The 20,111-nt window shown below is 29.9% G+C and overlaps 1 protein-coding gene across 3 annotated transcripts in view; it reads right to left on the bottom strand.

Moving 5' to 3' along the window:
• The window catches only part of LOC145276919 (NBAS subunit of NRZ tethering complex-like), a 199,874-nt gene that overhangs the window by 84,390 nt on the left and 95,373 nt on the right, over positions 1-20,111 (bottom strand). For all 3 annotated transcript variants that reach the window (XM_080128386.1, XM_080128388.1, XM_080128387.1), the window contains 5 exons: positions 13,519-13,692; positions 11,870-11,943; positions 10,233-10,292; positions 3,918-3,977; positions 1,111-1,174 (listed from right to left, as the gene is read on the bottom strand). In XM_080128386.1, coding sequence (XP_079984512.1) covers positions 1,111-1,174; positions 3,918-3,977; positions 10,233-10,292; positions 11,870-11,943; positions 13,519-13,692 — 432 coding nt within the window. The remainder of the gene's footprint in view (positions 1-1,110; positions 1,175-3,917; positions 3,978-10,232; positions 10,293-11,869; positions 11,944-13,518; positions 13,693-20,111) is intronic.

The following is a 20,111-nucleotide window of genomic DNA, read 5'->3' as shown; positions in this document are numbered from 1 at the left end:
TCTCTATATTCTAAAACAAAAATAAAGAAAAATCTGTACAATGTACATACCCATGACAGAATGAAAATATTGTCTTCCAAAAATCAAGTAGATTGATCAAGTAGTTTTATTTTTAGAAATTAAATACTTTGTAAGCAATTAATAGGAATTCGTAGGCATTGCATAAAAAATCTTGCAAATTTTATGTCGAGTTATCTCCCTTTTGCTTGAGACTATTTTTAGGATAGCATAGCAAGTCAGCCTCAATTCAGTGAGCTATAAAATTTGATTTATTTTATTTAAAAATAAAACTACTTGATCACTTTTTGAAATACTATATTTTCTTTCCATTACGGGTACATACATTATAACGATTTTCCTTATTTTTGTGTTTTCAATGTGGGGGAATTCTGGACAAGTACCAAATTATGAAAATATCAGAACAAAACAAACTTTCTTTTCTTCCTCCATGCGCCTAGCTTTAGGCAGAATTTCCACAGACAGCTTCTTTGCAAAGGCTTCCCACCTATGGAACAGATTATTGCAATCTCTGGTCCCCCCTCGCCAATCTTTCACGAAAAACACCTGTCTAGCTGAATCCACTGTGAAAAATTTCCCCCACTCTATATCTGTGCCTAAATCAAAACGCGGATTCCATGAACAAAGCTTCTTTCTTAGAACTGCACGCCTGTGGAACTTTGTTCCGTCTGCCTGCTTCCCTCCGGACTACAACTTGGTTGTCTTCAAGTCCAATGTTAACAAATTCCTAATGAACCGCCCCCTTAAGTAAACATTTCAGCAAATCTCCTCACTAACGTAATGTACTTGCAATAACCCTTATCCCTGAGTGGTTTCCGGGCCTTGATAAGTGGTGATCACTGTGTAAAAAAAAAAAAAAAAAAAAAAAACTGCTTCCTTGCTAACTACAACTTCATAATCAAATCCAACATCAACAAATTCTTGTTATAGACCTCTCTATCAATAAAAATGTTAGTACTCCCAGTATACTTCATCTTTCGACTGCTGATCATTTCTCTCTGATTAACACTTATCCTTGAGTGACTCTTGGCCGTTATAACTCCTGAACTAAATAGTAAAAAAAAAAAATTAAATAATTGTAGATATAATTACCTGTGCATCCTTGATAGAAGAAATCATTTGGTGTAAACCATATTCATTAAATATTCTTGCCGCCCTGAAAAGACAAAAACATTAAGTCATATGGCTACATAAAAGGAATAAGAAAAAATTGATCTAATAAATAATCCAAACAACAAAAGCTTAGAAATTTTAGTCTATGAACACATTTTAATCTTTAAAAAGTGATGAATCAAATTGAAAAATAAATGAACATATCACAATTACATACAACAAGAAATTCAGATACAAACCAAAAAATCTTCCACGTAAAATAAAAACTTTCTATATTCTTGTTGATGCTAAGAGTTACAAAATTAATAGTCCAACATAATAAAAAATTATTTATGTTTATAGATGTTCAGTCTTTATTGTTCACAGACTTTCTCAAGATAGCTGATGCGAAGAAAAACAGAATTATTGAATCAGCACTTATAAACTCTGACACAAACGATGCAATAGCTCCTTAATATATCTCCTTTAATATGTAAAATAATACTAAACAAAACCTAAACTTTAATTCAAACTAGCTATTTTTTACAACACATTTTTGACAAAACTTTGTACCATCCCATTTATTGTTAATATCTACATTTAAAAAAAGAAACATTCATTCCACTTCATAAACACATTGCATATTTCAAATTTTAATTTTTATGTTTTTTTTTCACATCCTGAGAAGTCTTTGAATACTAGAAACGAAATATTGATGAAAATATAAGCAATTTTTCATTATTGTTGATGTGTTACCTAAAAGAAAGAATAGCAAAAAAAAACTGATCTAAAAATTTGGTGAGTATTCTGGAGATTTTGAAAAATGGAAATATGGAAGAAAAAAAATCAAAATGCAAACAAATATAAATTTACATTTATGATGAACATTTTACGAAGAAACACTCAAGAGTTTAAACATTTTTCAAAAAAAATAAACTACTTGATGCCAATCATTTTTCTTATGTTTTGGTTTGTGTACACTCATGTTTTATGGTTCATATTTGTCATGATCAAACATTTACGTCACTGACAAATTTTGAAGATAATCTCATGAAGAAATAAATTCAATTTTACTTTTTGTCTAAATTAATGCCAATTTCTCTAGCTCAGGCATCTTTTACAGAAATTTAAAATTTGAATATCAAACTTTGGTGCTAGTTCATAACTCCCCCACCCCCGTGAAGAAAAAAACAAAAATAAAGAAAAATATATGATGTATCCACGCATGAGAGAAAGAAAATAAAAAAATATTGTACACCAAAAAATCATGCAAATTGATCAAGTACTTTTATTTTGAAATCATTTTTAAGCGAATTTGAATTTTCCCAATGTCCCTTTCCCAAGTTAAGAAAAAAAAAGTGTGAATTATTTGGAATTATCTTGTCTTGCAAAATGGAATTAAGAGATCATCAATTGTCGCTAAAAAGCCATAAAATTTGATTTTGTCCTTTTTTTTTTTTTTTTTTTTTTTTTTTTAAATAAAACTACTTGATAAATTTCCGTGATTTTTAATATACAATAATTTCTTTCTATCACCGGTACATACATCATAAAAATTTAAATAAGTCTTATACATTTTTTGTTATGATTTGAAAATTTCTCTAGTCCTTTTAGGTACCTTTGATCCTGCATTGTCACCAGAATATATAAGTCAAAATGATGTTTACAGCTAATTGATGAGAAAGTCTGAAAAGACTTAGTAGCAAATAATTTTTGGATAAGTTCAGGTAATGTTAATTACAGTTGTTAGTAATGAATAGTTACAACTTATGAAATGTATTACTTTTAAGCAAAAGTTTGTATTTTCCTATTTTATTTATTTTTTAATTATGTCAAAAATAAATATGATGGTCATGATATGACCATTTGTAATAATAATAATGACGAAGGAGGGGGGGAGGTTTTGTTGACTCTTTAAATTTGAGTTACATCCCTTTGGTATTGACTTTAATTACGGCAAAAATAGCTGATGAGAGAATTCAAGAATGAAATTTGTTTTTTTCCATAAAAATAATGGATGAATCTGCATAATTTTAGGTGTACTATCTTTATTTAACCCAACACTAAAGAACATAATGAATTTTCTATATTATTTTGTTTATTTTCTTTTTACAATCAGATTTAAATATTGAGGTGAAACTGGATGATGCTCAATTTTTTGCTAATACAAATGATTACATATTTTTGATTAATATATTTTATTGTTATATTATTTATTGAATAAAAGTATTTTTGTTTATTCTAGCATAAATTTAGACGTGTTAAAAAATATAGTAAATTGCTAAATATAGCATTTTAAGTGTAAAATATTTGTTTTTTTTGCATTATTGTAATGAAATTTGAAAACTGAAATATTGAATTTCCAGTGAAACCAATGGTATGTACTGAATTGTTATGTCACAGTAATGAACATATCCAAAAATTATGAAAAACAATGAGGTAGAAAATTAATTATTAATGAAAATAGTTTTCAAAGATAATCAGCAACAAAAATTGAATTTTGCAAAAAAAAAAAAACGGCGAGTTCTAATTGTAACAAAAGGGAGGTAAATATTTTCTGAAAATTGAAAATCTTTGGCCAATTTAGCACAACTTAATTTTCACTAATTGTCTTCAAAGATTGTTTGATATTTCATTTTTCAAATTTTGCTGTAATAATGAAGAAGAACAGAATATTTTAATTAAAATAATTCTGATCTTTGCCATAAAAATATAAAGAAGTACAGATAATTAAAACATTATTAAAATGACAATATGAATGTAATAAGAATCAATTAATGTGAAATTAGTTTACATAAACAACTTACCAAATGTGATTTTCTAAATTTTCTTTTTGCTTCTGTAAATCTTGAGCATTTGATGAGGAGCTGTAGAATACACCAACAAATAATAAAATTAATACATTGAAAAAGATCCAAGATCATAAATAGAATAACATTCATGAAATCCAAAAGTTATTTCTTATGGTACTCCTGCATTTTAGTGCCCGTTTTTCCGTGAGTCGCACTCAGCAATGCCTGGTGGAAAACAGAAAACGCTGGATTATAACGAGTGAGGCCAAAAGAGAGACACCAACTAGCAGACATTAAAAACTGGAAGAAAAAAAAATGGAAAGGAAGGAGTTTAACAGGAATAGAAATGAAAGGCAGAGTTTCACTGCGTTTCTTCAATCAAAAAAATTAAAAAATAAGGAAAATGAATCAATCCAGGCTGGAAATAATTTGTAAATCCACAGAAAACGTCCTCGTTTTTTGTCAGGAAAATCAGCTGCTAGCAACGGAGAGGAGATGCAAAACATTTCAGTTAAAGTACATCATGAAGAAACGTAAATGATGATTTTGGCTGGAGGTGCACTCATGGCCACTGCAGACAATGGATGTCTTTGTGCCATAGCACCTTTTTCGAGAGGTCCCATCTTCTGCTACCTATGATTATACAAATTATATATTTGTGGGCACTCAAAATGGCAACACACAAAAACCTATATCGAGAGTACGATATTGGGTCGGATCACACTCTCACCAACTGGAAAAACTTCCTGAGGGATATTTATCAAGGCTATTTCCTTAGGAGTCCCCAGCAAATCAGAGGCCCAAGGCACACAGTGGAAATTCGTTTTAAATAGAAGAAAACATAATGTCAGCAGGGTCATCGAATCACTCTGGGTTTACGCCCTTGCTGAGAAGAGGGGTTTTCTTGCCACAGTCCCACACCATAAATCAGAAACCCTTCTTCCGTTAATAAAATACATACTGCCGGGGACCACGATAGTTTCCGATTGCTGGAAAGCATACTGCAAAGTAGGATCAGAAGGGTACAAACATCTTACTGTTAACCACAACCTTCTTTTAGTGGACCCTACAACTAGGGCTACTACAAATCATGTGGAGAGGATATGGAAGGAGGCGAAACAACAAAATAAAAGAGTGTGGCACCAACAGCGATCTGCTTAACAGTTATTTTAGTGAATTTATGTGGAGACAAAAATTTGGAAAGAATTCTTTTGTCTATCATAAAGCATATAGCAGAAAGCTTCCACCTCCTCCTCCTCCTTTTACATTCTCTAACAACCTTTCTCAGCCTACTTTGCTGTTATCAACTGCTTTACTTCAACCGGTAGAAAATACTTTCCTTAAAGAAATAGCCTACCCTCAGGAAACTGCACATTGCCCAGAAAAAGCCTAAACCACAATAACTGACAACTGCAAAAAAATAATTTAAAAAAAAAAACTATATATAAAAATTTAAAAAAAGATTATTTTGTTGCAAAAAAATGCATAAAGAAAAATTGTTTTACAAAATCTACAATCGGCTGCTCAAAACTTTTCTTTGAAAAAAAAAAAAAATTATTACTCCTTCCCCACAAAAAAAAAGAAAGAAAAACAATTGGCTAAAAAGATAAAACAGTAAAATGTTTGTAATCCTTATGGTAGGTTTCTGTTTTTATTTCTTTCTGCTGTTTTTTTTCTTTCATTTTTTTATACTTGCGTTTGCTTGTTATAGTACAGCAGTTACTTTTTTCTTGACTTGCTCGTTATAATCCGTCGTTTTCCGTTTTTTGCCAGGCATTGCCAAGCAAGACTCACAGAAAAATGGGCACTAAAGTGCATAAGTACCTTTCTTATTAATGATGTGCAGTTATTTTTTTCTAATTGCAAGCAATGCAAAGATTAAAGATAAGGTATATCATTTTTTATTATTTTAAAATCAAGCAAAATACATCCTCCATCATGAATATTTATTACAAGGAATAATTTGCCCGGTGAACTAATTTGCAAAAAAAATATAAATAAATAATAATGTCGTTCATCGAATTCCGTCCGTGTGTGTTTACAATATCACGTCAGCTGATATTTGTGCTTGACGATGAATGCCCTGGAAAAGTCACTTCTGATTAATATTTAGTTTTAAAATATGTAAATGATTTGCAGCGATTTTAAATGGTACCTCTTCTTTTATCATAAATTAAACTCATTAATAAGAAAAAATTAAAATAAAATGTTGAAGTACACTCAGGCTTGAACAGGGGCTCATTCAATCTGTAGTTGAATGATCTATCACTGAACTATATCTCCAGATGACACTAAATCTATTTTTTAAGAAGAAATGATTTGCTAAGATTTTATTATTTCCCTTAGTTGGTGTAACGTAAAATATTCCCCTTCAAAATTCTTCTTTTTTATTTATAAGAGAGAAAAGACTTTTTTAAATCAGATTTTTTTGATTTTCGATACTTACTGGATAATTTTTGTACAAAACATATCTAAGAATACTGCCTGGCATACAAATTACCATTGCATGAAATTTGCAAAAAATAGCTGCAGCCGTTTCGGAACATATGAGGAAGGAACTCACACACACACATACAAAGTGATTTTTATATAAGAGTTTAAATATAAAGGACAAATGTTGATATGTCCAGTTAAAATTTGAAAGATAACCCACAAAGTTAACATTTTTTTAACCGGCGCAACGGCAGATGTATAATATCTAAAATTAAAAAAAGATTAATTATTTGAGGGTCAAATGGTCATTCAATGTTATCAAGATGTACATACATTTTTAAGATAATCATCTAAATGGAAGTAACTCATTTTTTCACAAATATTTCCCTTATTCCAACTAAAGTTATTTGTGTATGTACAGAGAGAGGAATGAGCTGCGTGAAGAAAAAAAGAATAGTGTGGAGGGAGAAGGAGACAAGAGAGAAGAATAGAAGTTATGTTACACTTTTGTTTCAGGCAATGTGAATTGCCTTTTTAGTCTTTTATATAAGGGGCAGTTGTCTGAGTATGTGACTAAAACTCAAACATATATTCATAAATGTTGATACTGCAGTAAAGCGATTTACACATATTATGATAAAAAATAAATTACTTTAATATTCATTCATTTGAGATGACTAGGGACCATATTAGTAAATTGGGGATTCAAAGTCAATATGTTTATTTTAATACAAGATAAAATTTATTTATTTTATCTTACTGGAAAATGTTTAGGTTAGATCCTGCAGTTCAGGATAAGCACATAGGAAAAAGAAGTTAGTGGAAAAATGTTGGCAAAGAACATTCAAGAATGTTTGAAAATGTTTTTGATATACGTACAAAAGTTGGCTGCTTTATAATGACCATGTTTTTCTTTCTTGCTTCTTTCTTTTTCTATTATTCTATTATTGCAGTTACTAAACTTTGTCAATGACAGAGAGAGAAGAAAGAAAGAGGAACTAAAATAGACAGAGAGGGAGAGATTTAATACCTATTGACTTGCTTGTGACTTCATAAACCAGTTGCAGATCTGCATGACTTGTAACACAGGTGGCAGACAAATATTATACTTTCTACAATATATTTAGATGATAGACGAGATTACAGAGAGACATCTGCACATCACTGGATCATAGTGAGACACTTGTATAACACAAGTATTAGTTTCTAAGTGTTCAGGGTTATAACCTGTTTAAATGCTATGACAAAATGACTAGTAATCACTTTAACTGCAGGTTTTACATCAGAATTTCCTTCTCCTAGACAAATTGCCATAAACCTGGTTAAGGAACCCCATCCGCAGTTTTGAAATCAAATTAATATTTCTTTTAAACAACAATCATCTTAGACTAATGAGCTGTCAACTTGAAACAAACTGGTTTTAAGTCACAGGTAGCTTACTTTCATCCCTTCTTCTATCTGTTTGAAACATTTTCACCAGAAGATCAGGAGCTGGATTTAGTTGTCAGAGGTTCTTTGATATGTTTATTTTTTTTAATATTCATACAGCTGACAAAAGCATATCTTCAATCACCATCTTGATAACATACATACATTTATACACACACACATATATATAATATATATATATATATATATATATACTAGCAGAAGTACCCGTCGTTGACTGGGTTCAAAAACAGCCTACAGAAAATGGACTGTGATTGATGAAAGTATGATAGGTTATGAAAAGGAGGGGGTTGTAAATAGATAGGTTTTGATACTCAAAAATTTTACCCTAAGCAAAATATCATGAAAGTAAAGATAATTTTCGCGAAAATATATTTTTTATATCAACTTTGTTTCCATTCATAGCCAAGAGTGACCAACAAAATGATGTTTCCTTACAAAGAGAAAATGTTATATATATAATAATATAAATATACAAGAAATAAATGTTACCATAGTCAATAAAAGTTACTTTTTATGGCATTGGTTTGTATTTTTTAAGTAGTTTGTAAAAAAAGTTCTTTTTTTTTTTTAATTCACGAACCGGTTTAAAAAAAAATCAAAATGGCAGCGACTTTGAAATGGAGAGCCCGGTTTTCAATTTGAAGGAGGGGCACCTGAGCATTTTGTGTTAACAATTTAAGAGAGTTCCGTCAACATAAGGAATATTTATAAACATTTCAATGTTTTCCGTTATTTTATGCTTGAGGAATATTCGATTATGGCATGTGTAGTTTATATAAAAATTCATTTAAGTAGTTATCCCCTCAAATTTCATTTTAATTTCGGTTCGCTGAAATTATTTCAAGTAAAAAGCATTAAAAACTATTTCAAAACAAAAAAAAACATGACTGAACTTTTATTGACTATGGTAACATTTATTTCTTGTATATTTATTTTTTCGGGTAGTCGTTTGTTGGCTTTTCTGCTAAACACTCTTACTAAATAATATCGACAAAATATTGAAAAACAAAGAAACAAAAACAGTTTTGAAAAATAATGAAGCTTTACTTACTTTAGTAAAATAATCAGAAACAGCAAATGGGATATTAAAAAAGTAAACACGTAATTGTTTTAGTTTTTTAAAGCAAAGAATTGATATAAATATGAATAAGAAGAAAATGGCACCCTTTTCAAGCAGAACAGCTTCGTTTCAGTTTTACAGTATTGAACGGTGTAGTATTGTGCTGTCAGATTCAGGGTTGTACTATTGTAATGTAAAGAACACACAGAAAGGGTTGTAATCAACTGAATTTCTTCTAGTACACTGACAAAAAAAAGCTTAAACAGATATATAAATAAAAAGGTTATGTAAATGTTTTTAAAAAGACACATAATCATGTGAGCAGGATTTTTTCCTTCTTTTGACACGATAACAAGTAACGTTCTTATTTTTTATTATTTTATTATTTATTTTCGAAAGAGTGCCAAGTGCAAGTGGAGAAAGAAAAAAACACTTATGCAAAATTTGTGTCGAGAATTGTCTAAAGTTCCGACTTTTTTTTTGGCTTTCACTTTAATAAAAACATGAATTTATGAGGTGAATTTATTTGACACAATATGATTCAACTCAAAAAAATAAATAAAATCTAACGTGAATTAAGATTAAAATTCAGGTGTTTTTGCGGACCCTTACCCCTTTTAAAAAATCTTGTTAAACTTTGTGACATATTTACATTCTATGGAGGTCAGGCGTGAACGAACACCCAACAATTTTATTATACCATATTTCTTCAAACTGAAACATAATTACCTTAGTATACTTACGCAAATATATATGAAAAGTCTTTGTTAAAGTTTGTGCCATATTTCCATGGAGTACAGGCGCGAACGCAGACCCCACAATTTTATTATACCATCCCTATTTAAGTTGAAACATACTTATCAAAGTATTCTTAAGTACATCTATATCAAAAACCCTTGTAAACGTTTTTTTTTTATTTTTTATTTCCATACTTTGGGGGCCAGGCGCGAACGCAGAACCCACAATTTCTATGAACCACCGTTCTGCCAGATCAAACATACCCATTGCTGATCCTCGAGGCATCTTCTATCATTATATGTAATCAGTTTTTTAAAATAGTCAACCATGTAGGAGCCTATTCGTGACCAGACACACACACACACACATACACACACACACACGTTCAGCTTTATATTATAGAAGATATATATATATATATATATATACATATATATATATATATATACATATATATATATATATATATATACACACATATATATATACATATATATATATACATATATATATATATATACACATATATATATACATATATATATATACATATATATATATACATATATATATATACATATATATATATATATATATATATATATATATATATATATATATATATATATTATATATATTCATCTTACCCAGGAATTTTTGAAGGTAAACATTTCATGATATTTCCAGCAATGTCCACTTGATCATCTCTGAAAATTTTCAATTAAAACAAAAAAATAAAACTCATTAATATTTTGTTAGCAAAACAGTAAAATTTGGTATTTGACAATCAGAACAAAGGATTATGTTAAATAATAAATTTTTATTATTATTAATCTAAATTTAGCTGTTTAGTATATATTTACTTTTCATCATTTTTTAATTGTTTGTTTACAAATTGTTACTTACAAAGGTAATTTTATTTCATAAAATAAGTTTTTATAGAAACTGATTGCCATGTCCTGTATAAGAGACACATAAAAATCTAAAAGGATGCATTGAAATCTTATTCATGCATCTTAAGGATGCACATCAGTTTCTTCATAAAAAGAAAACATGATACATTGCCATGCACACGGAAACCCATCAGGGATGTGGATTCTCTAAAAAAGTGTTGTTTTGTTCTGATTTATAATAGGGAATTTCCATGAGTAAATTTATTTTCCATTTCTTTTTTCTTTTTTATTTCCCTATCACTTCAAGAGCCGATCTAACTTATCCACCATTTTCTTTGTAATGAAAAATTTTAATTAGTGATAAGAATTAGTGAAATATAATTAATATTGTCTAATTAAATAACAATGGATGAGGTAAAAAGTGGATATTAAATAGTTTTAACTTGTTTCATCAAAGAAAGCTCTCTTGTCTTTTTAACTTTTCCAGCACATATAACCACTATATAAATTTGCATAGTATCGTCTTTGGTTAAGTTTTTAGTCTAATTTTATAACACATATCATGCTTTCATTATTTTCTCATTATTACATTTTTAAATTTTTATTTTTCTTATCTTCAAAATGGGATATGTTCTGTGAATGGTAACATAAATTGTGCATTTTAATTGGATATCAAAAGATGCGTTTTAAGTAAAAACATTATTACATATAACTTCAAAATTAGTAAAAATTCCCCAAATTATGAAAAATGATTAGTAGAAAAATGATTACAAAAAATAAAATTTATTGAATAATGTAGTTTTATGTCTTTACTATTGTTGTCAATTCCATATGACTTATCTGTTTTATCTCCCTTGTTTTCACTATTTCAAATTAAAAAAATGATTTGTTTTTTTTTTTTTTGGTGGGAGGAATAGTTCTAACAAATCTTTTACTTTATTACATTTTGTAATTTTTGTAATTTTTACTCATTTTGACATGTAATTACTTAATAGTGCTTTTACTTAAAATGCATGATTTTGATTTTTTATATATCCAATTATAATGCATTTCTCAGAAACTTATTAAAATCAAATTTGCAGATCTTATGATTCACTAAATTAAAAAGCTATCAGCATCAACATTTCCCACAACTTTTAGTAATTCTAAAAAAGATTTTTTCAGATGTATTTTTGACAAATATATTCTAAAAATACATTAACTCAATTATAAAAACTTGTTAAATGTGAAAATAAAAAGTTATAATTTTATTTTGTTCACATTTTGTTATATTGAAGATAATTGAAAATGAGACAACTTTTTAGATGTTCTTGTGTACATGAATATAAAAAGTAAATCATTTTGAATATAAAAAAATTTGAAAAGTACTAGAAAAGAGTGATTAAACTGACCGTTCACAGGTATAAATCACATCAATGGCCATTTGTATAAGATCAAGTGGATTGGCAATCACAGGTGTGGACAGCTGAAGCAAAAAATGTCTCATATCTTTCATAGCAATCAATATGAATGACTTCATCATTAAAATAAGATATCAAATTAATTTTCTTCTTTAGTATTTTATGAATACATTGGATTTATTTTTAAGGTCAGTTGAAATCATCAAAAATCAAAATTAAAACACAAATAACCACAAAATTTCTAATCTACTAAAAACTTCTAAACCTTAAAAATAGTCACAGTTTTCATACACACACTAAATTAATTTTAAATATTTTTTCTTTCAACATCTCCATAAAACTAATTCATTTATTTATATTCTCTTTTTTTAACTGAGGCCAAAATTTAGTCGTTTTTTTATGTTTGATAAACTGAATTTCAAATAAATTACTATAGTTTTATTAATAATCTGGGAGATAATTTTTTCAGTGATATCATAAATAGATTTTTTGAAAGATTTGTTGTGTTTAAGTTGACTGCAGAAAAATGGATGCATCAAATACATTTAAAGACAAATTTCTACATATGAAACATTTATGGATATCGCTTGGTCTGTAGTTCTATACAAATATTTTGAAAACATATTGAACATATAATCAATTAATATGGTTTGGTCCAAGACATCTGGAAAATACTCAGCTAGATAAAAAAATACTCTTGAAATGGAGGGAGTTTCAAGTAGTAAAAAGAGTTACATATGTTGAAACAGTGTTACATAGATATTCAGAAACAATTCAAGAGAAGACTAACTTCCCTTTCTAAGATCTGTGCAAAACAGAAATATACATAACCAAACATAACTCTGGAAACATTACAAACATTAAAAAAAAGATAGAAGGTGATGACACTTCAATATCAGTCAAGTTCAAACCAAATGTTGTAATTAAAATAACATTATATGCAGTCATTACATGTAACTAGTTAATTTACATTTTGGCATCAACATATAAAAAGGAAGCTTTTGAAGCAAGAATCATAAATCATCCAACAATCTGGTAAACTTAAAATCAAAAGAAAACTAAATCCAGGAATATGGGAAATATTCTTCAACAACTATGTAGACAGAATGGACATGATCCATGATTCCTAATCGGATAATTCAAGTGAATTAACAGTTGTGGATTCAATGTAAAGTAAAACATTCAAGACGAAGCATCAAAAGAATTGCACTGTTTCATGATAATGTTCACAATTTTTTTTTATTTTATAAGTGTTTAAATGTGTAATCCAAAAATGAGAACATTTCTAATCCCATAACTTCTGATCCTTTTTTCACTATTTTCTTCAATGAAAATTCAATATCATTTGCCAAAAATTATTTCCTACTTTGGTCACCTAAATTATTTAGTGTTGTACAATTTAAAACACTGCCTTTAAACTTTCAGGGGTCTTTGTTCATGCAAGATAATAATAAGCAGCAAATAATTCAAGAATTCAAACTCGGCCATGACATTGCTTGAATTAATCTACTTTCCCAGGCAATGCTGGAACACGTGTCAACTAGTTTTACATCAATAAAAAACTTTTATAAAACTCCTAGAAATTAAGTTTAGAAAATAAGAATAATGATAACAATATGGAAAATATTAAAACATCTTACATTTGCTTTTGATGCTTCAAATATTTTGAGTGGAAGTGTCAGATCATCTTTGGCAATATCCGTCATATAATGTTTTAGCAATGTCATGTATGCATGAGGATCGTTCCTCTCACATCTCTTTAAGAATGGAATCAACCAGTGGTGAATATTCTTCACATATTTCTCAATTGATGACTGTAAGAAATAGAATATCTTTTAGAAACAATAACAAACATGAACGTCAAGTATACATATATTCTTATGAGTATCAATCATTACAGAAACAGCAATAAATGATTAAATTAAAAAATTGATGTCAGATTCTATTATCTTGATAATCTAATTTATTTTGTTCAGTATATTTTATTTCAGTACAAATTATGAAATATACACTCGTGAGCAAAAAAAAAATGGGCCAAACAAATTTTATACATTTTATCGCACTAAATGCTATATTGAACAAGAACAATTGAACAAGGAAACTTAAACGAGACTAATAACACAGAACAAGACATTTACTTTAATAAATGCTTAGGATGGAATCGCATTCCCTTTTGATTTCTTTAAAAGATCAATACTTTTAGACATGCTCTCAACCAAAGAGGAGATGCTATTCCATTTGCTTTGCACAACTTCCCACAGTTTGTCATTGTTCAAAAAAGTTCTTCCATCCAATGCACAAGATATTATGGACCAAATATTCTTGGTTGGGTTTAAATCGGGGTTTTGACCTGGCCAAAATATCACATTAATTGAATTATCAGAAAACCATTTTTTTTTACTTTAGCAGTGTGTGCAGGGGCATTATCATGTTGAAAAATAATGTTCTGAGATATTCCCAGCTTCTAGATACTTGGTTACAGTCCTGTTTCTAATATTCAAATGTATTCCTTTGCATTGATTGACTGCTCACATCTAATAAGTTCCCCAACTCCTGCTGCAGTAAAAGTTCCCCATATCATTATCCCTCCATTCTGGTGTTTAACTGTCGTTTTTATGCAACTTGGTGAAAATCTTTCTCCAGTTCTTCGATTGCGCCATTCGAGAGCATCGGGAGCATCAATAACAAGACAAAAATCTTGATTTATCTGACCAGAAGAAAATCCCATTTCTTTCATTCATCTAGATATTGTATATCTAGAAAAAGAATTTCATCCCCTGTTTTGAATTCTTTGCTATGGTCAATGTTTTCTTTCAATCCTTCAAAACAGTTAATTTAAGTCTGTGGTTGTCCTTCAAAGTGAATGCTCTCGGGCGACCAGATCCAGGTTTCCCTTTTATCAAGCATTCGACTTTGAACCTTTGACCAATTCGCTTCACTACAGAAAGAAATGTTTTCATTTTTTCTTTTCTTAAAATATCAAAAATCTGCTTGTAAGTCATTTTGGACTGCCTTAATCCTGCAATTTGGTTTTTTAATATCCCCACCAAGATGCGGTCTTACCATTTTTAGGATTAATTTTTCCACTTATTATTATATGCTATAATAATAATGATCTGCAAAATAGAAATTTTCAGTTAAAATTAACAAAAATTAATGGAAAAGTATTGAAAAATCGATTTCTTCCTTCTTTCACTCTTGGCCCATTTTTTTTTGCTCATGTGTGTATTTAGATAATTTATAGAAGGCTATAATAATGTGGGTTGTTATCCAGAATTCAACCAAAGTAAAAAACAAAAATACAGAAAAATCTTTATGATGTACGTACATATCCTGGAATGACAATGTCAAATTCCAAAAATCATATGAATTGATCAAATATTTTTTATAGAGAAAATCATGTTCTTAATGATTTTTAGTGATTTTAATAGTAAATCTTGTAGCCATTACAAGGCCGATTTAGATCTCAGTAGTTCAAATTGAGTTGTCTCCCTTTATTTATTAAAGATAGCAAAGCCAGACAATTCTAGCTTCCTCATAAAACTTAATTTTTTAGTAAAATAAAAAAACACTTCATTAAGTTATGTGATTTTTGGAATATATTTTCATCTTGTGACAGGTATGTATATTATAAAGATTTTGTTTGTATTTTTTTTAATTGGTTTGAATTCTGGACAAGAACGATAATACAAAAATATATCAGGTTGTAGGTGAGAAAATTGAATATTTAACAAGGAGATTTATTTATATATATATATATATATATATAAGCCCCCCTCTTTGGGTTGAGCACTGTTGTAAATAATCTCACTCGCTACTTAATTTGGCTGAAAAATGCGAAGCTCGCGGTTTGTTTACAAACAAGTATTGAGCACTTTACAAGTAGCGGACAGATGTTTATTTAAATAGACATTCGGACAGATTAGTTGCGGGCATCGCTTCCGTGGTCAAGGGGTAGAACTGCCGACTGTCAACACAACGGTTCTAGGTTCGATTCTCGGCCTTGGGAGAGGTGCTAGTCTAGCGGCACTGATGAGTTGTGAGACAACGAAACAGGACTGTATGTCGATGACTACAAATATATTTTATATATATATATATATATATATATATATATGATGATGAAAATAATGGAAATAGAATTCCGACAAAATAGAGAAATAAAAAGGAACAAACCGTATTATGTGTTCATCAACGTTTCATCTTTATTTCGAGACTTCTTTTGGATGAATGAGATTAAGAAACAAAAAATACCAGTACATAATATTTCAAAATGTTTCATGTGCACAGTGTGACGCAGTTCTATTTCAGAGAAACGCAAAAAGACATTGGAAATTCAAAAAGGAGGGGGGAGGGCTGGCGCTGTTAAAGAGAAGGAAATTTTAGTGACATCATATAGTTGTTAATGTAATTTTAAAACTATGAAACGCAGTTAATATTCTTATTGGAAAAAAAGATATATCTGTTCAAATTCAAATATAGGTTTGTAACAGAAATGAAATGAGTGTTTTTATGTAATTTATTGATTGAGATTATGTGTTAATTATTACAGGGGGTGTTTGAATGGAGTGAGAAAGTTAACCTGTGTCTACAGTTAAATAATGTTCTTTTAATAAAAGTTTACTTATTAATGGCGTTATGTTATAGAAACCTCCACGTTGTTTAATAGTGCTTGAAATTGCGATAAGCGCAGATTCAAGAAGTCTCTGGCGCGGTTTATTTGAAATAAATTTAACTACTTTTGCTTGTTTAAAGTCAAAGGTGTGATTATGTTGCAATGAATGAGAGAATAATGCAGTTAGAGAATTGCTATTTTTTATATCTCTTTTATGGTCATTGAGCCTTTTTTCCAATTTACGCTGAGTTTCACCAACGTATTTATGATGGCAATTATGGCAAGGAATAGTGTATATACCTCCATTGGAAACTGGTTTGTTATGGAGATGTTTCGTAGTTTTTAATATATGTCTTATGGTTAGTGATGTGGTTTGTACGATAGGAATTTTTAGTTTGTTTAGTGTGTTACAGATTATTGTATTATTGGTGTGTGTAGGTAAAAGAAGATGTCTGTTTATGAGGGAAAGGTCTGGTGTGTATGATTTTTTATTATTATTTATTCTGGAAAATATTTGTGTGGCTTTTCTCTTAGCATTCAATATGAAATATGTCGGATATTGCAAGGTTTTCAAAATGTTTTTGAGGTATTTGAATTCTTCGTCCAGATATTTAAGACTGCAAATTCTGAAAACGCGTAAGAAGAAACCAATTATCATCCCTGTTTTTATTTTATTATTATGGTGTGAATAGAAATGTATGCAATCGTTTTTGTGTGTAGTTTTGCGGTGAACTTTGAAGGATAGTTTATTATTGGATTTTATAATAAGTATGTCAAGAAAAGGTAATGAGTTATTGCTTTCTGTTTCATAGGTAAACTTTATAGAAGGTTCGACTGAGTGGTGGGGTGGTATTCAATGTATGACATCCAAGTTTTATTGAATACATTGAATACCACCCCAATGTTCCATCACTATATGGCCTCCTCAAAACTCACAAACCAGACATCCCTATGCGCCCTATAATATCCGGCATCGATAGTGCAACACACAAAATTGCACGTGCCATATCCAACGTTTTGACTCCACTACTGGGCACTATCAGCACCTCCCACATAAAGAACTCCGGAGATTTACTGAACAAAATAAAAAACATTAACGTACAAAACAAAACTATACACAGCTTAGATATAACATCATTATATACTAATGTCCCCATTAAAAAATGCTTGAATTTACTCCTTAAACATTTAAAAAAATCTAACATTAGCTTACCTTTTCCTCCCGACACTCTTATAAAAATCATTAGACTTATAACTAACATGACTTATTTTCACTTTAATAATAATTTCTATAAACAAAATTTTGGTCTTCTTATGGGTAACCCTCTTAGTGGAGTATTAGCTTGCCTTTTCTTAGAATTCCTAGAATCTGGTCCTTTCAAATTCAGATTACCTCCAAACACAGAGTATTTCAGATACATTGACGATATTTTAATTTTTCTTCCTGAAAATAGACGCATAAATATCATTAGAGACAAATTAGACTCAGTCGAACCTTCCATAAAGTTTACTTATGAAACAGAAAGCAATAACTCATTACCTTTTCTTGACATACTTATTATAAAATCCAATAATAAACTATCCTTCAAAGTTCACCGCAAAACTACACACAAAAACGATTACATACATTTCTATTCACACCATAATAATAAAATAAAAACAGGGATGATAATTGGTTTCTTCTTACGCGTTTTCAGAATTTGCAGTCTTAAATATCTGGACGAAGAATTCAAATACCTCAAAAACATTTTGAAAACCTTGCAATATCCGACATATTTCATATTGAATGCTAAGAGAAAAGCCACACAAATATTTTCCAGAATAAATAATAATAAAAAATCATACACACCAGACCTTTCCCTCATAAACAGACATCTTCTTTTACCTACACACACCAATAATACAATAATCTGTAACACACTAAACAAACTAAAAATTCCTATCGTACAAACCACATCACTAACCATAAGACATATATTAAAAACTACAAAACATCTCCATAACAAACCAGTTTCCAATGGAGGTATGTACACTATTCCTTGCCATAATTGCCATCATAAATACGTTGGTGAAACTCAGCATAAATTGGAAAAAAGGCTCAATGAACATAAAAGAGATATAAAAAATAGCAATTCTCTAAGTGCATTATTCTCTCATTCATTGCAACATAATCACACCTTTGACTTTAAACAAGCAAAAGTAGTTAAATTTATTTCAAATAAACCGCGCCAGAGACTTCTTGAATCTGCGCTTATCGCAATTTCAAGCACTATTAAACAACGTGGAGGTTTCTATAACATAACGCCATTAATAAGTAAACTTTTATTAAAAGAACATTATTTAACTGTAGACACAGGTTAACTTTCTCACTCCATTCAAACACCCCCTGTAATAATTAACACATAATCTCAATCAATAAATTACATAAAAACACTCATTTCATTTCTGTTACAAACCTATATTTGAATTTGAACAGATATATCTTTTTTTCCAATAAGAATATTAACTGCGTTTCATAGTTTTAAAATTACATTAACAACTATATGACGTCACTAAAATTTCCTTCTCTTTAACAGCGCCAGCCCTCCCCCCTCCTTTTTGAATTTCCAACGTCTTTTTGCGTTTCTCTGAAATAGAACTGCGTCACACTGTGCATGTGAAACATTTTGAAATATTATGTACTGGTATTTTTTGTTTCTTAATCTCATTCATCCAGAGGAAGTCTCGAAATAAAGACGAAACGTTGATGAACACATAATACGGTTTGTTCCTTTTTATTTCTCTCTATATATATGTATATATACTTAAATTTATTTGTTTCCAGACTTCTCGACCATTTAATCACTATCAATTCATGTAATGAAATATCACAGTATTTCAGAGAGATTATCCTTTTCTCAAGTAAAATAAAAAATAAATAAAATAAACTATCTTGTTTTTTTTTTTGTTTTTTTTACAAGGTGGTCACCACTTATCAAGGCCCGGAAGCCACTCGGGGATAAAGGTCATTGTAAGCACAGTACGTTAGTGTGGAGATTTAATAAAGTGTCTACTTAAGGGGGTGGTTCATTAGGAATTTGTTTACATTGGACTTGAAGACATCCAGGTTGTAGTCAGGTGGGAAGCAGACAGACAGAACAGAGTTCCACAGGCATGACTTCTAAGAAAGAAGCTTTGTTCATGGAATCTACATTTTGATTTAGGCATAGATAAAGAGTGGGGAAAGTTTTTGACAGTGGATTCAGCTAAACGGGTGTTTTTCGTAAAAGATTGGCGAGGGGGGGACCAGAGATTGGAGTTCAGACGAGCACCTGCCATGGAAATAACGATAAAACAAAGATAGGCTTGCAACGTCTCTTCTGTGGGAGAGAGGTTGCAGGGAAGAGAAAAGGGCATACCCCACTAAGCCACGAAGTCTATTTAAGAACTGCCTTGACAAAGGCAGTTCTTAAATACAGGACATACTGATGAGGTTTTCCAGGGTGTTGGAAAGCACTTCTCCTTAAGGCAACGCTTAAACAGTTTCATAAGTATGGGAGCAAGTTCTGGTTGAAGCTTTTTAACACTATAATTGGGATGCCATCAGGGCCAGTTGCTTTACTGGAATCAAGGTTCTTG

The sequence above is a fragment of the Euprymna scolopes genome, chromosome 5, assembly GCF_053919585.1.
Source record: "Euprymna scolopes isolate OS-2025 chromosome 5, ASM5391958v1, whole genome shotgun sequence".
NCBI lineage: Eukaryota > Metazoa > Mollusca > Cephalopoda > Sepiida > Sepiolidae > Euprymna > Euprymna scolopes.
This window is presented reverse-complemented; position numbering and strand designations above follow the sequence as displayed.